The following is a 19,261-nucleotide window of genomic DNA, read 5'->3' as shown; positions in this document are numbered from 1 at the left end:
ATTGTGAGTGGAAGTGAAAATGATGGCCATTGAAATTGAAATTGCCAAAACAGTGGGCTGCCAGAGGCAGTTGTGCATATAGGTCTCCTGATGGATCCGTCATGCCCCACCGAGGGTTACCAGAGCCCAATGGCCTTAGAAAAAGTATTTGAACCTGGCGCGCGTGAGTGCTGGGCACTCCCCGACCACATGGTCAACGGTTTCATCCTCCTTCCAGCACCACCGATATTCCGGGTTGTCCGCAATACCGATGGTATGGAGATGGCTTCTTAAGTGCCAGTCTCCGGTTAAAAGACCTGTCACTAGCCGAATTAGCATCTTTTTAGGCGTAGGAGATTTTTGGTGAGACAAGCAGAGGGCCCACCTATGTACGCTTTGGCCTGTCGCATACCAGGGGACTCAGTCCATCTTCGGTGGGTTCACTTGTAGACTCTTCAAGTGACTAGTAACTAGCAGGCCCTTCATTGACGCGACCGCTACGCATTTGGTGAGACCAATTATGGGTTCCGGCCCCATCGGCACATTCGCGGATCCCAGATACTTGCCTTAACGGCCGTAATAGCCTTAATGGCAGCTTTGCTGTACGAGCATATTGATACGACTGTATTGGGGTGTCCGCAGCTTAGCATTTTCTGACGGCATTTTATTACAGGGAATACTTCGGCCTGGAAGACAGTGGCGTGCTCCCCAGTGAGTATGCCCTTCTGGTATGTGGGATCCCACTACAAAGCTCTGATCCAGCCCTATTATTCATTCTGGAACCATCTATGTACCAGATGGTCCTCCTATTTAGTTATGGGCTAATTATTTAAGTTAGAATGCTACCACTCCTCTTTGTCCAATGAGTGTCACGAACTCCTCGCAGTCCACTGTCACTGGAGCCATGCAGTCACTGCCCATCAGAAGGAGAGGACATTCCTGTATGGCCCGTGACCAGAGTTTTGCGTGACCGGTCTCGCCAGCACATAGTTCGCCGAGGACGTATAGCCTGTACGCAGTGCTCATTGTCTCGAATTGCACAACAAGGTCCAGAGGCGGAAGGCTCAGCAGAGTCTCAAGCTCTCTAGTTGGTGCCGTTCGCATGGAACCCGTTATGCTGATACAACATGCAAGGCGTTGGACTCTGTCCAGTTGAGCACGATTTTCGCTTTCTCCATACATGGGCACCAAACGGTAGCCTCGTATGTGGGAAGGAGTCTCACAATGCGCGAGTACATCCAGTGGAGGATCTTAGGAGACACACCCCAGGTATTGCCGAAAGCCCACCCGCAGGCCCATAGCGCGCAGGTGGCCTTTCTTGATTCTGGTGTCTACGTGATCGTACCAGGAGAGTTTGGAATCTAACTTGATTCCCAGAAATCGAACTGTCCTGGAGTAATGCAGCTGCACGCCACCTAGAGACATAACAGGGGGCGTGCCAAAGTTACGTCTCCTAGTGAATAGTAGGAGCTCTGCTTTTTTGGGGTTAATCCTGACCATATGTCCACCATACTCAGGACTCTCGTCATAGGATCCCGCATTGGGATGTCGACAGGCTGTCGACTAAGAGATGCTTTGATCTTCTGATCCGTGGCTCTCGAGTGCTTGGCAGATTATTGCGAAAGGGGTGTTGTTAAATGTCCCTTCAATATCTAGAAATGCACCCAGGCAGGCCTTGCCACTACCCAGGGCACCCTACACATTCCTCACGAGGTGGTGCCAGGTCCGTGGATTCGCCCGCCTGATAGGCGTATTGGTGCAGTGGTTTTTATATGCAGTGGTTTTTTGACCAGATTGCTTTCCTTAAGGTACCGATCAATCAGCCTTTCTATAAAGCTGGTAAGGCTGATAGGTCGGTACGATTTGGGATCTGTAAAATCGCTTATTCCCGGTTTCAGAATGAATAAGACTTTCACTTGACGCCATACTTTGGGTTGTAGCCCTGAGCAAGGGAGGTTCTGAATAGTCTGACTATGTGCGGGGTTAGTACTTCTAATCCGTTTTGCAAAAGGCATGGATATAGTCCATCCATGCCCAGAGATTTAAAGGGGGAGAATGTCTTGATTGCCCATATCACCCCCTCGTAGGTAATTATTCTTCTAGCAGTCTCGTACTCTAAGCGAATCGGAGCCCGAGAGCAGCTAGGAGGATCGCGAGATGAGTTGAAGTCTGGGAAGTGAGTGCGCAGCATGATCTCCAGTGACTCCTGCTCATTGGTGGTAAAGCTGCTATCTGGAGGTGACAGCGTCCCCAATTTTGTTCCAGGGTCCTTGGACAGTACCTTGCACAGGCGTGCCGCCGAGGGTGTGTTTTCAACGTTACCGCAGAACTGCCTACAGCACTGTCTTTTGGAGTCCCTGAGTATCTTTTTGTATTGCCTAGTAAGGATGCGCGCGGGGATTCTTACACAATGATGGCATTTTTGAGCAGAGGGCATTATGATTATGCTTATAGATGCGTTGGTAGTTGTATACGCCGCCATCATAACTAAGGAGGAAATAAGAAAAGAAAGTATAAAAGATAAAAGATTTATTTTACATAATGAGTACATTTGTTTGATCTAAATAGGCTTGCCGTTCATGTTAGGCTTATGAATAACAATAATTTTATTAAACGCCGAAAATCAAATATCTACCATCACACCGTTCCATTTTCACAGCCACTAGTTTTCAATATACCGGGTGTCAAAAAACGACTAGAAACAAGGATTTTCCCCAATAACCTAATGCCGCCATTTGGTTTTTAACATGTCATTGAGGAAGATTTTCTTATTATTGACACCCACATCCCAAGTAAAATATCAGTAATTAAATAGATATGTTTTTTAATAAAATCATTTTAACGGTATTGTCAAAGTTTGAAAATATATAATTTAGGTAAAATACGCCCTCCCTCCCCCGTTTTAATTTCTGATTTAAACAATTTTATTTTTAATATTTGTGCATAGCTTAAGCACAGCCAAAAGTAAAAGCTTTCTTTTAGTGTAAAAATAAAAATTATAATTTTAAAAGTCAAATACTACACCCAAAAAGAGGAGGATCTCTTTAACATGCCTTTGCCTACTCTTTTAACTCTTGGCCTGGTCTCTGAAAAATTTTGGGTTTAGGATTGGTTAAGTTTTCGTTTGATATAAAATTATAGTTCCAACAATAAAAAATAGCAAGTATGGTAATACCGCTGTAAGCTATGTCTAAAGAAGAGGCCGACTTTTCTTCTTAGACTTCAAAGACTGCTCTTACCCTTTTAGTTCTTGACTCGATTTTCTTTTTTTATGTTCGTGACTTTAGGAGCTGTAAGCTTTCGTTTGACGATGTACAAATTACAGTACTAACAATAAAAAATGGCAAATGTGGCAATACTTCTATAAGCCACGCCCAAAGAAGAGGAGAAAGAGAGGGACGTGTTGTAAACGACACTCTGCTACCATCTCTTATGTAAAACTTTTTGCCAAAGACAATTTTTAACATATATGTAACAATAAATCAAACTTAACCTAAATGAACAGCAGCGATAACATAACATTTACAACATAGAGAGAAAATAGGCCGCCATACTGAATTATTGATTCGACCAACAGGAATACAGATGGCGGTACACTATTGATAAGGCCGTACACTATTGGTTTAAAAATGTGATTTTTAATATACAAATAACTATCGTTTATATAAAAATACTATGTCGTAAAATATATAATAAATTTAATAATATTGCTTTTTGAGTTAAAATTATGTAAAAAAAAACTATTATGGAAACCATGACGATTTCTGATATTGTTGGCAAATTGATTGAGAAACGTGGCAGCAGCGTAGCGGTATACACTGGCACAAACTTTTAAAAAAGAGTGTAACTGCATATTAAGCTTCGATGCAATGTTGCCACTCTGTCAACATTTTCTTTTAATGTTCTAAAAACCTCAATAGGCAGTAATGTTCATGGTTTCCACTTTAGGTTTGTAGCAAGAAATTGGCTGCCGTAAAATGGACTAAAATATTTTTTTCTATAACGTCTTTATGTCCTTCATCATTGTAATTTTTTTCAAGTCTTCGATTTCGAGGTTTGCTGGTTATGTGAGGTTGCCATATCGGACTCCCTCATTGGCTGACTTAGTCTCTTCGCTTTGACGCTTGTCGGAACCACCTGAAATCAAATAAGACAATTGTCAACCTTAACTTATTTCTACCTTCTCTAACTTTCAAATAGCTTGTTTTTCATGAGTCCAATTAGGCTTGGCTCAGAAGCTCGAGGGGCGACAAAAGTGGGGAAGTTAGGAGAAGTCAGTAAACGTTACGGTATTTTACAGGGGGTGAGGGTGGGTATTGAGATTTGCATTACCTAACGCAAAAGTTTAAGATTTGGATGCTATTTATATTGTTATCAACGCTCCTGGGCGCAGTGCATTCAATCGTCGAATTTCATATTATACCATTAAGGAGCAGTAGTCAGCAAACATCTCTCAGGAGTTATCTTACCACGAACACTTTAGTTCGCATCTGGATTCGAAAGGAACTACGATCGATATGGATATCGAAACACTTTCTAAAATTTGGAGTGAGATAAAAATATACAGTTACGATATCACAGCTGAATATCGAAACAAAGATCAAGGTCACGAAGATCTTCCAGCCAAATATCAAGCTTGGTTTGATAAGCACCTTCGTGAATCCTAGAATTTCTTACAAGTTGAATGAAATGTGAAGATTATTCCTGCTACAGCCAGCCACGAAGTGCACGCAGAAAACGTTACCACCCCCATGTCCTTTGTTACCTGTCAAGATTTAGAAATACCAACGTTAGTATGCGTTATTATGCACCTGCAAGATTGCCCCACTGATAGTCAGACTGTTGCTCAATGTCACCCGACTTAAATTGCTTGTAGATGCCTTATAACTTCTACTCTCTTTCTGTTCAGAGTGAATCAAAATAAATGAGTATAGGGTAGTAGAGGGAGTAATGGACACTTAGGAGAGATTTTTTAATTTAACTTCCTTCTATGGAGATATGAATTAAAATATCAGCTGCCTTAATACAGCAGGTGATACGGTTATTAGGGTACTAACTGGTGGATACAGTATTAATAGTAACTTTTATTAAGGGTTTCAACAAAAAAATAAAAATTAAAGTAATGACAAATGCTGGGGTAATGGACATAATTGATTAAATAATGGACATTATTTGGAGGCAGTAATGGACACTTAGCAAAAATATAAATTTTTATTGCATTTTTAAATATCAAATATAAGGCATTACATTTTATTCAAAATTCGGCAACTGTAATGCCCTCTACTATTTTTTTGCACTGGGTTGCTGATTATTGCTTTTACATCATCTTTGAAAAAGTATAGCTCATCTTCCTTTACTGGCCATTTTCACGAACCTACTCCAGCTCTAACCATAGATCTTACATAATCTCGCAAAAATATAAATTTTTATTGCATTTTTGAATATCAAATATAAGGCATTACATTTTATTCAAAATTCGGCAACTGTAATGCCCTCTACTATTTTTTTGCACTGGGTTGCTGATTATTGCTTTTACATCATCTTTGAAAAAGTATAGCTCATCTTCCTTTACTGGCCATTTTCACGAACCTACTCCAGCTCTAACCATAGATCTTACATCATCTCCTTCAGGGTGCTTTTTTACGATCATTCCTAAAATAAAATAGTTATGTTAACCAACTCGCAAATAAGATAAGTATTGTCTTTAGTACATTTATATGGGATCCACTATGGTAAAATAAATGGATTGAGCAATAAAATGTCTGTATGTAAATGTAAGTAGTACTTACCTGGGTAATATTCTTCCTCATACTTGACAATAACATATTTTTCTTCCTTTAAATCGAGTTCTGTTTCTGTATCACTTAGGTTATTATCTTCATTATCATAGGGAACTTCAATGTCTGACTTAGAAGAACTATCATTTTCTGGTACAGCTCCTTTTTTTGCTTTTGTTTTTGGCACATTTTTTTAAAACTTCTTTGAGGCATAAAAGTCTCGATATGCCGCACTTGATACCACAGCAGGAAAAATTGTGACCTTTCTTTTAGGCATAATTCTCTTTTCTGGTGTTTTCGGAAATGGTAGACACTTTTTGAAGGACATTGGGACTTTGTAACCTTCATTTTCTTTTTCTTCATATGTGTACCGATTTACATCTTCTGGTGTATTCCATGCTACGTTTTTCATGGCAGGTAAAAACTTTGTCGGGGAAGCATGAACTGGAATTTTACTTGTAGGTGCTACTGGAGAATTCGAAATTTGTGAAAAACCATTAGTTTGTTCTAGCATCTTCATCTAAATTAATATTTAGAGTAGGTGAATGCATTTCAAGCAAATCAATTTCATCTTCAGCTGTAATAGGGGGCCTTGGAACCTAATCCTCTTTTAGAGAATACCACAGTTTGTATAAATTTTGTGATTTAGAACATCCTTGCCAGGTGCTTTTGTTTTTATAAGTTTCCAAAAATTGGTAAAGCTCATGTTTGTCAATTTTACTTTCTACTCTTTGAAGAACTTTAAGGTTAAAGTCTTCCGGAAGATTTTCTTTTTCCTTAGAAAATGTTATTAATCGAATTAAAATACACTTTGAATAGTCAACATTATTTTTATTAAAAGGGTACACACCGCATTTCCCGAAACCATTCACTATTATTGTAGCTGTGGCATATTTATTAAAAACACCTTCAAGGATTTGACCAAATGTGTATCTAGTTACCTCTTTTGGAAAATGTTCAAACTTCCAATCTCTGACAGTAGATTTCCATCCAGATTTTAAAGGGTTGAACACTTAAACATCGGCAGGTTGTGTTATGTGTGCCGTATTTGAAAAAGAGCTATTAGAACTATCCCATTATCATCACATAGGCTACTCACTTGATGAGATCTGTGCCCATCAACGAAAAGGATGACGGGTTTAGTAATATTATTGTCTTTCAATTAGGGTAAAAAATGATTGGAAATATATTCAGAGAACACCTCCGAGTTTATCCAGCCAGAATCTGAACGCCCAAGTGCCCAGTTTGTAGGAACAGACTCCACTATAGCTTTTGGCATCTTTTTGTAGGGAAATATTAACATGGGTGGTGGGAATTTGCCATTACTGTTATATATTCTTTTTTGATTGCAAGCTCTTTCATAGAAATAATCTTAATTTTTCGATGGACCTAAAACTTTTCCAGTTTTTGGACATAAAGCTAACCCAGCTTTGTCCGCATTAAATATTCTACTCAGGTTTAGTAAGAATGTGTTTTAGATAGTTGGCTTTTAAATAATCATGTATTTCATCGAACCAGTTTTGAATCCTGTCTTTGGTTACTGCCACACGTGCCTTACCAACTGCCTCCGCATGCTTTTGTTTAATATTTGGATGTCTTCTTAAAAAACCTTCAAACCAGGCTCTGCCTGGAGTTAAAGTCTCTTGATTAAAAAATCGTACACTTTTTGTACACTATTGTGTTCTAACAAATAATTTTTCACAGACAGTATTAAATTTTCTTTTCGGACTGGGAACTCTTTTTTACCCATTGCTAATATCCAATCTACAAAGACAGTTTCCTCTGCCTCAGAAAGCTCAGTTGAGGGTCTCATTTTTCTTCGAATTGGAACATTTCCTTACAATTTTCTTATAAGAGTGGTGCGAGGAACAGAACATTCTATTGAAGCTTTCTTCTTGGTCATTCCATTTTTTACAGCCTCTATTGCTTTATGCATGTTTTCCTCAAAATATGAAAAAAAAATCCTGTTTCCTGGCCTTTACCTGAGAATTTTCTTATATTAACCCTAAAATATTTTTAAAGAGTTATTAAAGAATATAAGGGAGGTAGATCTGCTAAGTGAAGCAGAATAACTTGTAATGTTGGTGACCCTCTTTGTATTTTTGGTAATGGTGCCACAAGGCTATTTTTTTATTTTAGTGCTTTAGGAAAAATATTTGCATACACACTTGCGTAGTCCTACTGACTATCTACAAGGGCTAAAACATTTACGACTGACTGTTTTGTTAAAGTAATTTAAATTATGTTTTTTTCTTAAAAGACCAAACTAAGGGCCACTAAATTTCAACTCCCTTTTTTCTTAATTAACCTTAGCAAAAAACTAAAAAATAAAAAAATAGAGTGTCCATTCCATGATTATTTAAAAAAACCCTACAATAAAAAAATCCGTATTTGGCATAATTTACCGTATTTTTTACTGTTCGCCCTAATCTTTTCTTGTTATTAAATAAGATGACCATTACTAAAATTTACTTGATTAGTAATGGAGAGCCACTGTGTCCATTATTAGAAGTATTAGAACATTTACAAAAACGTTTGAACCAGTAAAGGTCGGGGCACACATATCCGTACCGAGACCGCAGCGTAGCTCGGCCGTGCCTCGGTGCGTTATCTCCCAAAACACACATCTCCGACATACGGCCGCATCCCGCATCGCATTGGACGGTCATGATGCACTTTAAAGTATTCAGTTTGGATCGAAACTTAATTGGGTTGGTACATTAAATTCTTCTTTAGTTCTATAGAGGGCAGCGTAGATTGGCAGGAAAATACAGCCCTGGCAATTTAAATAATTTAATTTATGGATCATATTTGCCAGTTTTCTTAGATGTTGCATCTTTTTCGCTAAAATGTAGTAAATAAAATCTAGATCGTGTCAAATTCATGTTTTTTACTAGTTATTTGGTTTCTTCGCCGTAAAAAATTTTTTTCTGAGACGAAAATCCCAAACAACTAATGTAGAATCTAGTGGTAAAAATAGTGGTAATTAAACTTTGTAACCTTTTTTTATGTAAATTTAAAAACTAAATAGCTAAAAATAATTATTATAAACTAATAGCTTCTCAATTTCCATTTTAATTTCCAGCTGTATGATCACTACGGGAACGCACCGTCGTCCGTCACCGTCGATTTTTAAAACAAAACTATTCTAGCTAGTGATGCGAAGAGTCCGGATTAATCATCCGTTCAATCCGAATATCAAATTATTTCGAATCAATCCGGATATCTAAATCGTCCGGCTTGCACGAAGTGACTTAGTGACACGAAGTTCCACTTTCCACCGGCTAAGAGAATCCGAATTAAATCGTCCGGACAAATAACCCGGCAATCGGCAATATCGTCGCGTCGCCTTGTGTAAACCTATTGCTTTATATATCCTTATTGTACTCATTTAGTAACATAAGAGACAATATGAGAACGCCCAAACTTTTTAAGGGTCGCCTGACCTTCAGAAGTTTTTTTGTAAACAAAGCATTTTTGTGGTGATATTTTACATCGTTTAAAATACACTTGATTTATTACATACATAATTAGCTATTTTAGTTTTAACATCATGTAGAAATGCGTAAAAACGAAATGTCTAATGGGCTGCATAATGCATACCTTATATTCGAAAAACAGCTATAAAAAACCTTTATCGGACGGTCGAGCATCGAGCCCGAAACATGGCATAATTTGCCGAACGGGCGAGACATCGAGCGGATGAATTAATCCGGATGAAAAAACCGAATTTTCAATTCATCCGAATCAATGCTGCCCGGATATTGAATTAATCCGGATGTTTACAACACTAATTCTAGCTCGTGCGGATGCGGACTCGGTGCGGAGTCGGCGCACGGACACGGTGCGGTCATGTTAAGACTACTTCATATGATTACGAACGATAATTCACAACCGAGACACGGCCGTGCTACGGTGCGTGCTTGGTGCGGACTCGTTGCGGGCATGTGTGTCCCGACCATAATGGTCACCCCCAATAACACCCTTGTAATCAATAAATGTGATAACAACCACCAAATCTCCTTAAAGTTTCACTTACCTGCTTGCCAATAATATACAAAAAATTATTTTCTGCACTAATATACCAATTATACAGAATTATTAAACACAACGTACAAAAACTTTCTGCTAACTTTCCGCAGGTAATTAATGTGTGGCCATTTATATTTTTCTTAACATTTGACAGCTAAGTAATACTGGTTGCCTAACTTTTTAGGAGAGGCAGAGACGTACCCAAGGGAACATAATTAGTAGAAAATCAAATAATTTAAAGTTACGGTTTGAAGATTTAGGGGTTTTTAAAGACGGACATGTCCATTACTAGATCATAAAAGTGGTCTATATTTTTCCCCTCAATAGAAACAAGGCTTAAAAGCAACGACATTAATCAAACGATTGTGACTACTCCATGGACTGAATCCCAGAAGATTGATGACATTTTTTATTCGAGTATTTTTCAGTACTTCAGTACAAATTCTTGTCAAGTATAATATTTTCATATGATCTCAAAAACTACATGCTGCTTCAAATATCATGTTAACCTGCTAACAGGTACAACAATTTTTATTTGCTATGAAATTGTAACGCTAAAAAATAATAAATGTACTCATTATCTGAATGTAAAACATTGGGGTATTTCAAAAAGTTTTCAGAGGTTTATTAATAATTAAAATAATGTTGTTCATGCCAGAATGATTTTTCCAAACTTCAGATGCACACTAAATGTTTCATCAGTATTTTTTAAATCTATAAAATAATAAGGAATTTTATGAATTTATTTTCGTAAATTTTAGTTTTTTAATCAGTCATAATAATCGACGCTAAGCAGCAGCATGCAGTTCTATGCATTTATATTGAGGAACTAAAAAAAAATTATCTAAATTTGTCTTGCGATAAAAATATCAGTTACTTTGTGCTAGCAAGTAACTGATATTCTCTCAACTTATGAAGGATATTCATCAGTTATTGTAAGAAATACTACACACAAAGCGTAAGAAGCTTCGAACCCATAAGTCTTAATCGTTTAGCGAAGTTTTAATTAACAGTTTAAAAAGGAATTATCGTAATAGCCCCATCAACACTTGGAAAAATAAGTATTTTCTCAAAAGTTGTTTTTTCCTGATAAATTAAGTAAATTTAACTTTTACTATGTTTAATAACTGGGACCTTCACGTGAATGGGATTTCGTAAGATTTGTATATATTTCTTATTATCTGACCTCTATTTCGAAACATGTTATAGTTATATATCAAATCAAGACAAAAATACCGATCAGTATCGAACTTTCATCACTTAGGATATTAAACGAAAATCATACCACGGAATACTATAAAGCTAGATTGAAAAAAATTATGCGTAAGGGCGGAGAGAAGGGTTGTTATGCTGCCTTACGAAGAAGAGCGAGGGTGTCGAAGATTCCTAAAAAGCGCATTACGTAATGCTTGAATCCTTGAACTTTTAGTGTAAAAATGAGAGTTTCAAAATGGCGGATTAGCGCCATCTTGTGAAAAATCGAATGTAATAATAAAATGTCTTTCTAAATGTTTAAAATGCGATTTTTTTTTCGACATGGCTTATTAATAATTAAAACTGTCAGTTTGAGTTCTAGGTGTTAATTTTGTTTAAAATAAAGTGCACGAATCAAAACTTAGAGAGGACACGGACTTTTTCAAACATGCGCAGTCGTACTGTTCAACTTCCTAATTTTGTGTTTTAGAAACTAATATTTTTTTTAATAAATTATTAGGCTAATAAAAAAGTGTATATAAAAAAAAATATGTCAATCTCAATCAAATATTTTAACCTCATGTAGTGTCATTAATAAAAAATAAAAATACTGTTGCCTATTTTATGTCTCATAAAAGTATTTTTGGTAAATTGCATATATCCAAATTTGCATGCAGTAGCATGCCCATTTTTTTGTTTTTAAATATCTTTATGTATCTGGAATCTTGCCAAGGAATTGCGCATGATTCGTAGCTTCATTTTATTTCTAAATTAAAATAACATCGGATGGTGCTATTATACTAAATACCATTAGTCTTTGATAACTACCAGTTACCATCTCCTTAAAGCTGAAAATTGTATTTTTTTTCAAAATATATCTTTTTTTTTTCTATTTTTGCCCAATGTAAAAATTTGTATCTATAACTGCAGAAGGTGGTGCCAACTTCTGATGAAGGAGTAGCGGACTCCTAACTCAGTTCGTCATCTAGCCCAACGAATCAACGAGAGTGACAATATCGTCAACTGTGAACAAATTTTGAACGTAAAAAAGTTCATGTTCTTACTTATATACATACATGCACCTTCCATTGGCGACACAACTATACTCTTATGCCATACCAGCATGACGCATTCGCTACTTACGTCAAAATGCCTAAGGAGTTAGACAATTCGTTCTAAGTCCATTTAGAAAATAAGTTCTTGCTTGAATGGATTATCCACCATAATTCATTTTAGCTTATAGTACTGCTTAATAGAGAAGCACGGTAGAGTTGCAAAACCTTGGTCAAACGCAAACACACCAGAATTTCTCTATATTGGCCGGACTAATGCTACGAGTAGTCATACTGAAATTGACAACAAGTAGCTGCTGGAGATATGTGTACTAAACAAATGTCGCAATTGGAGGAATAGTGGCTTATGAAGCAATGAAATCTTGCTGTGCCGAATTTCAACCCCTAACGCAATGGTTTTAATTCACGTCATTGAATCCTTACCAGATAAATCAGAAATCACAGAACACTTCATTTAGTACCAGGTATGATGTGCAAATTGCTGTTTACGGATCTCGGCTCAGAAATATTTTGTGGTCGGTGCCGGAGCGATAGGATGCGAACTATTAAAGAACATCGCGATGATGGGATTGGTCTCCTGATCTTTCCATGACTAGGTGGGATATGCCGAGAATGCTGCTGCATATTGGCGAGAGAGCAGAGCAATCGCAAAGTATGTACTCGCATTTTGAAAAGGCGAGCATTTAATTGACAGTCTAGTAAAGATGCTGTTATAAGACGATGTTTTTTTGCTTCTTTCGGTCATTGACTGCTAAAGCATGATTTCGTTAGTTCTTTGATGTTCGCCATTGTCATGGGGTTGTGCCCCTTGATCCAGCTCTCTACGTACTCAGACTCCTACCCTGTTTTTAGATGAAGCTTCCATGAGCTTGCGATGGAATTATTGCACTTGCTTGATACCGCAAGAACTGCCTGCCTATGTGGGTAATCACAATCTTACCCGTAACAATGCTATTGATTAGTTCTGCGGCTAGGGTTATATATTTCGGTTTGCCATAGTATCTATTGCTAACATTGTTTTTAATTTAAATTTACGCCGCAACCCAAACCTGTTTTAGTTTTGAAACCCTCCGAATAGATATTGGTAATAACTTCCATCCAATATGCCCTTTATGTTGATTGTGTAGGGTTTGTTGACTGACAATCTTTATTGGCGAGGAAGAACCAAGTCAGACTTGTCAGACAATCAACTTGAGCTTCTAGTAGAAGAAGCGAGTTTGTTGCTTCTTGCCAGAGGTGAGCTCTTTGCAGGCCGATCCCCTCGGTAGTTGTTCGAGTAGACGAAGGAAGCACATCATTGTGAGTAGGACAACTTCCTTGATCTATACAGGGTGTTCGGAAAAAAGGGGCCAATCCGCCATCGACATATAGGGTGGACCAAAATAATGCGACTTTCGGTATGCCATTTTTTAATTATGCGCTCAGAATTCAATATACAGGGCGTCAAAATGAGAAACATAAAAACGTTTTTTTGAAGTAAGTCGAGTGTTTCATAAGATATTAAATTAAAATTTGGTGTGAAGGGGTTCTTTGGAACGAGAAATTGAAATCCGTTCACGGATTCGTTATACCTTCTAGAGGGTGCCACCTGCGGTATATTGCATGTGTTAAAAATACCAACACTTTTTTGTACCTCGTTATAATAAAGTTCTAGTAAAAAAATTCTAATTATCCAATCTTTTATTGTAAAAAAGTATTCTTAGTAAATGTCGGCCTGAGAATCCGTTTATTAGATATCTTAATTTTAAAATCCAGATATATTTTAACAAGTTAACAAAATAAACGTAAATTATTTTTTCTAGTTGTTCTACGTGACGTCCATTCATTTGTATACACATACGAGCACTCTTTATTAAAGAAAATCTAAGGCTTTGAAAAATATTTGCTTTCAACCTAAAATGCTCTCCAGCTGCAATGATTCTTTCCCTTAAATGATGCTTGCTTAAAATCGGAACCATATACACAAAGTCTTTCATACATCCCCAGACTGAAAAATCCAACAGTGTAAGGTCAAGCGAACGGGGAGGCCACGGAACAGGAACATCTCGACCAATCCAGCTATTAGGAAATACTTGATGTAAATAGTTCCTAACATTTATAGCAAAATGAGCCGGAGCACCGTCGAGTTGAAAGCAAAGATTTTGTCTTAAATTTAGAGGCAAATAAATCATCAAGCAAATCGGGCAGTATTTCTTGTAGAAACAACAGAAATGAACCACCAGTCAAATTACCTGGTAAAATGACAGGTCCTAAAAGAAAGTTATCCACAACACCTGACCACACATTGACTTTAAAATTTACTTGATGATGTGTCTCAACTATGGCCCTAGAATTCTCTTCAGCCCATATGTGTGCTTTATGAATATTTGTCATGCCGTTAAGTAAACAGAATGGCTCTTATAAAATCCACATTTCCTCGGGATCGTCAGGTAAAAGAACCTGTACTTTTTGAAGATGAAATGGGTAAAGTTGTTGACTCCGTAAAATATTATGTGTCTCGGTTTTCCCAATATTTCCTACCCGTTCAGCCAAAACCCTAGTACTAATGTATTGGTGATTCTTCGATAATTCTTAAAATTTCTTCCTCTTGCCCTGGTTGAACTGCACGAGGTCGGCCGCAACTACCCTTCTGTCTTTCAGTGAAACTTTCAGTCTCCCTTAGGCGGTTAATCAAATTTAAAAAATATTTTCTTTTGGGAGGAAATCGGTTTGCGAATGTCTGGGCATAGCGTCTAATGGCTAAACTAGCATTGGAGTCACATTTTCCTAGTCGAGAATTGAATGGTATTTACTGTTTACAATATTATTTAAAACCTTCCAAACATCAAAACCATATGCGCCATTTCGGCAAAGGGTAACTACATGTCTTGGTCTATGAGCTATTAAGGTTTTATAAGTTATAAGAAAACACGCCAAATACAAATATGTAATTAAAAAATGTAGATTTATTTTAGGAGTAATTGAGAAGGTTGTTAAGAGCGTCAGAAGCGTTTAAATTACGTAAAAAGTTACTGGTGCCTGAGGTCTGCCAATTTATTCCAAAGTATCCAGATTTTAAAATTAAGATATCTAATAAACGGATTCTCAGGCCGACCTTTTTTTACAATAAAAGATTAGATAATTAGAGTTTTTTACTAGAACTTTATTATACAGGGGTACAAAAAAGTGCCCTCTGCAAGGTATAGCGAATCCGTGAACGGATTTAAATTTCTCGTTCCAAAAAACCCCCTCACACCAAAATTTAATTTAATATCGTATGAAACACTCGACTTACTTCAAAAAAAACGATTTTATATTTCTCATGTTGACGCTTTGTATATTGAATACCGAGCGCCCAATTAAAAAATGGCATAACGAAAGTCGCATTATTTTGGCCTACCCTATATATGGCCGGCGGATTGGCCTCCTTTTTCCGGATACCCTGTATATACGTCCAGGGGAGCCAGACACAACATAACTTCGAAAGCCCAAGTTAATGTGGTTCTCATTGCTCCAGGTTTATTGAAGCAACATCATTTACTTTTTGATGCATGGCCCCGAACTATGCGGTATAAACTGTACGTTAAGGACTAAAATTAGAGAAATTTCAGGCCTTACCTATTGTGCGCCTGCTCTTTTCGTAAAAGATATATGCTGTCCGTATTTTTTTTTGCAATGTAAGAGTTCCAATTTAGTTTGCCATCGAGTGTCACACCCAGGTACTTAACTTCTAAAGCATAACTTAATGAAATGTCTGAAAGTTTGGATGACAAAAGGAATGTTACTTTTCTCTTATTAGTAAAAAGCACCATCTCAATCTTTGTGGGGTTAATGGATAAGGAATATTTCGCACACTATTTCTGTTGAGATATTCCTCTAATTTTGACGTCCCCCACACTTATGGAAAGCCTGTTGAAAATCCACCCGATTAAAGTATCTAAGGTGTTTCTAATGTTTAGCGATTGGTTGATTTTTTGGAAGGTTGTTTTGTCAAACGCATTCTCGATGTCGATAAATACACCAAAGATGGACTCTTTGTGAGTTATTGACCTTTTCACCCGCCCTAACCGACTTAGCCCTGGCTAAGTCTGTTAATTTGTACCAACAACTAATTTTGTACCAACAACTAAAAAATGAAACTGGATTTTTTAAATCTTCTTGTAAAGAACAATATATGCCTAAGAATGATGATGTCTAGAATGATGTCTTCTAACGCAAAACAACACACACGGCAATACTTAGACTACAACTGAAATTATCCTAGTTCACCAAAGGTAAGAATCATTAAAATCATGTATAGGAGGGCAGTCACAATATGCAACAATAATGTGAACTTTATCTTACCCGACTTACAGCAGAACGGGTATTACTAATAAAGACAACTATAAAAAAGCAGCAGAGATATCAAGTAAAGAGCCGCATCAACTGGAGGATACTACAGGATTTTTAAGAAGTATTTCCAGAATCAAAAAAATTGCCAAAAAATTTCAACATCAAGACTACCTCGAAGATTACCATATGAAGTTTAGTCGCGTTTAATGCGACCAGTCAGGACAAAAAAGCACTGAAAGTGAACCCAAATAGCTTTCTAGATGAGGAATAGCAGAACATGCTTGGCCTAGTGGCCAAAACTTACAATGGACAGAGGCAAAGATTTTGTGCCAGAAACAATATTGGAAGAGAAGAAGAATCCTGGAAGCAACTTATATAATTCAAAACCAAGGAATCTTCAGCCAGGACAATGTTGATCTTCGCAACATCTGGAAATCCCCTTCTGTCAGGTACCTGCAAGATCTAAAGAACTTCAGACATCACCAGACGACATACATCTCTACACTCGTCTCTAGTATATAAGCCTATAGAATAGTTATTATTACTGATTTACGCTTTATAGCGATTGCTCTCTCAATCGAAATGTCAAGCTAACCTAAAAAATAAAAGCAATGAAAGTTTGAAAATTAGATTTTATGAATTATTATTATTTATCGCTTCATTGCTTTTGACTACTCATTTCAATTTCTGTAATTTTGTTTGTTTACTTTTCTTCAGTTTTTTAAAAACATGACAATTTTCTGTCAATCGATATAAGAAAGTCTCTTGACATGTTAAAACATCCTTCGTCATTCATGATTTCCCCGCTTAACTTGGTTGTGGTATCTGCTATCGTATTCTAGCATTAACTCTAATGGAATCTCGCGGTTCATTAGAGATTAAACACTTCGTTTTTAATAGTCTCAGAAGTCACATCCGATAATGCAATTCGTGTCTGGTTTGTATGGATTTGTACGATGTAAAATACTTGTACCTTGTAAAAAATATTCTATTTTACGTAGAAAAGCGCGATGTAATTTGGCTGGACCAAAAGTCTTTTGTAATTTTCTTACTTATACAGAATAAAAAAAATAAAGAAAAGTCTAAAAAGACATGAAATTTTTTTTTCAAACCTCTATTTTTCTGCTTCATTTGTGTACCTAACTCATTGGCAAAACTGGATTTTAGCTGACAAGAATAGTGTTTTTAAAAATTGGATTTCTTCCATAAAGACTAATAATATAAACCCATCGATATACTATTCTTTTTCGGCCACTTTTGTCCAATTAACTCAATGATAAAACTGGATTTTTAATGTATTAAGGTATTAATAATATATTCTTAAAAAATCGACATGGCACTATAATACCAAATATTCCAATAATAAAATAAAATGTTTGACACCAAAATTTTTTATCTTTGAAAGAGTATACGTTTTTCAAAAATAATTTTTTTTTTAATTTAAAATTATTTTGATACGTAATTTGACTTCAAAATTTTTTGAGTTGATTTTCTATGTTATTTTCATGCATGATCCTAAAACTGAATTTACATTACAATTGCTCATAATTTGTTTTTATTGCGACCAACTTGGGTCTGATCCAACAAACTAAATTTGATTCGTGACGTTTTGCATCTAAATTAAGACTGTAAGACTAAATATTTGTTTTATGGAGGGACTGTCGCTTTTATATTACGCAGTCGATTTATCGATAAACATTGACATAAGCAATTTGAATCTTTCGTTTATATCTGAACTGTGTCTTGTTAAATCAATTCAAGAGACTGAAGCCGTTAAAAAAACAAAATGATTAAACAAATTTGTTGTTGTTTATTTTATTAAAATTCAGGGCCAGAAGTTCTGACCTAAGGCAACAATTAGTCGGTTGCGCAGTTGTTATCAGATCCTTTTTCTTTTCTAATTAGCTGTGTGTTTTCTCTATATAACGATAAAACTAGATTTGTGAAATCGATCACCATAAATGTTAAAATAAACATCATATAGATATCTACTTTTGTTTTCATACAATACCATAATCAACCATGATGAGAGAGGGAAAAACAACTTCTCAATTGGCCAAATGGATCAAGAATCTGGTCTGCAGCAAAAGCAGTCAAGGTTTCTGTGGATAAAAAATTCCACTATTGACTAGCGAAGATGGTTCCATTGCAATGACGAAATGGAAAAGGCAGACTTACTGGATCAGACGTTCGCGTAAAACTCTAGCGTAGACCAGGCAAGGCAAAACATCACTGATTTTACAAAGAAAGGTTTCTTTAGTGCCAGAGATAGCCTTTCTAGACTTCCGTTGTGTCAGATGAACTGATACCCAAAAAAGGAAAAAAGACGGTTTCCATCAATTACCGTCCGATTGCTTTAGTTTCGGCAATCGCCAAGGTAAAAGAGAAACTTATCAAGTAGCAAATTTTGAAATATTTGGAGTCCACCAACATTCACACATATTAGCGACCGTTAGTATTTTTCCTTTTCGGAAAACCAAGTCTACTGACGATCTGTCGGCCTATGTCATACGTGTTTGGACCAAGGCTATCGAGAAATATGGTGAATCGCATGTAATATCTTTGAATATTTCAAAAATATGTTGATAATATTAAATTGATTCAAGTCGGCCAACCAGATGACTTCAGCAAACATCCAGTGCCAAATACGCCGCCAGGCAACAACTAATAATGCCGACCTTAACGTCATTTTGGAGTGTGGTGAGTGCAATCTGATTAAGTTTAATGCAGCTCAGACTCAAAAAAGGCGCACCAAGCCTTATTACGTCCGGTTTACTATGCCACTGTCTTTGCTTGTTGGGTGTGAAAGTTGGAAATGATACGTCTTGGCATAATCAGCTGACGACAGATTCGATTTCCAGAATTGATTATACTTTATAATATCAAGTATTATTC

The 19,261-nt window shown here is 36.6% G+C and overlaps 1 protein-coding gene across 3 annotated transcripts in view; it reads right to left on the bottom strand.

Moving 5' to 3' along the window:
- Window positions 1-2,493: 2,493 nt before the first annotated feature.
- The window catches only part of LOC126733642 (glycogen-binding subunit 76A), a 100,456-nt gene continuing 83,688 nt past the window's right edge, over window positions 2,494-19,261 (bottom strand). For all 3 annotated transcript variants that reach the window (XR_007659801.1, XM_050437036.1, XM_050437037.1), the window contains one exon: window positions 2,494-4,116. Coding sequence is in view for 2 of the 3 variants with exons in the window: in XM_050437036.1 (XP_050292993.1) it covers window position 4,116 (1 nt within the window). In the remaining variant the exon portion in view is untranslated. The remainder of the gene's footprint in view (window positions 4,117-19,261) is intronic.

Source organism: Anthonomus grandis, chromosome 2, assembly GCF_022605725.1.
Source record: "Anthonomus grandis grandis chromosome 2, icAntGran1.3, whole genome shotgun sequence".
NCBI lineage: Eukaryota > Metazoa > Arthropoda > Insecta > Coleoptera > Curculionidae > Anthonomus > Anthonomus grandis.
This window is presented reverse-complemented; position numbering and strand designations above follow the sequence as displayed.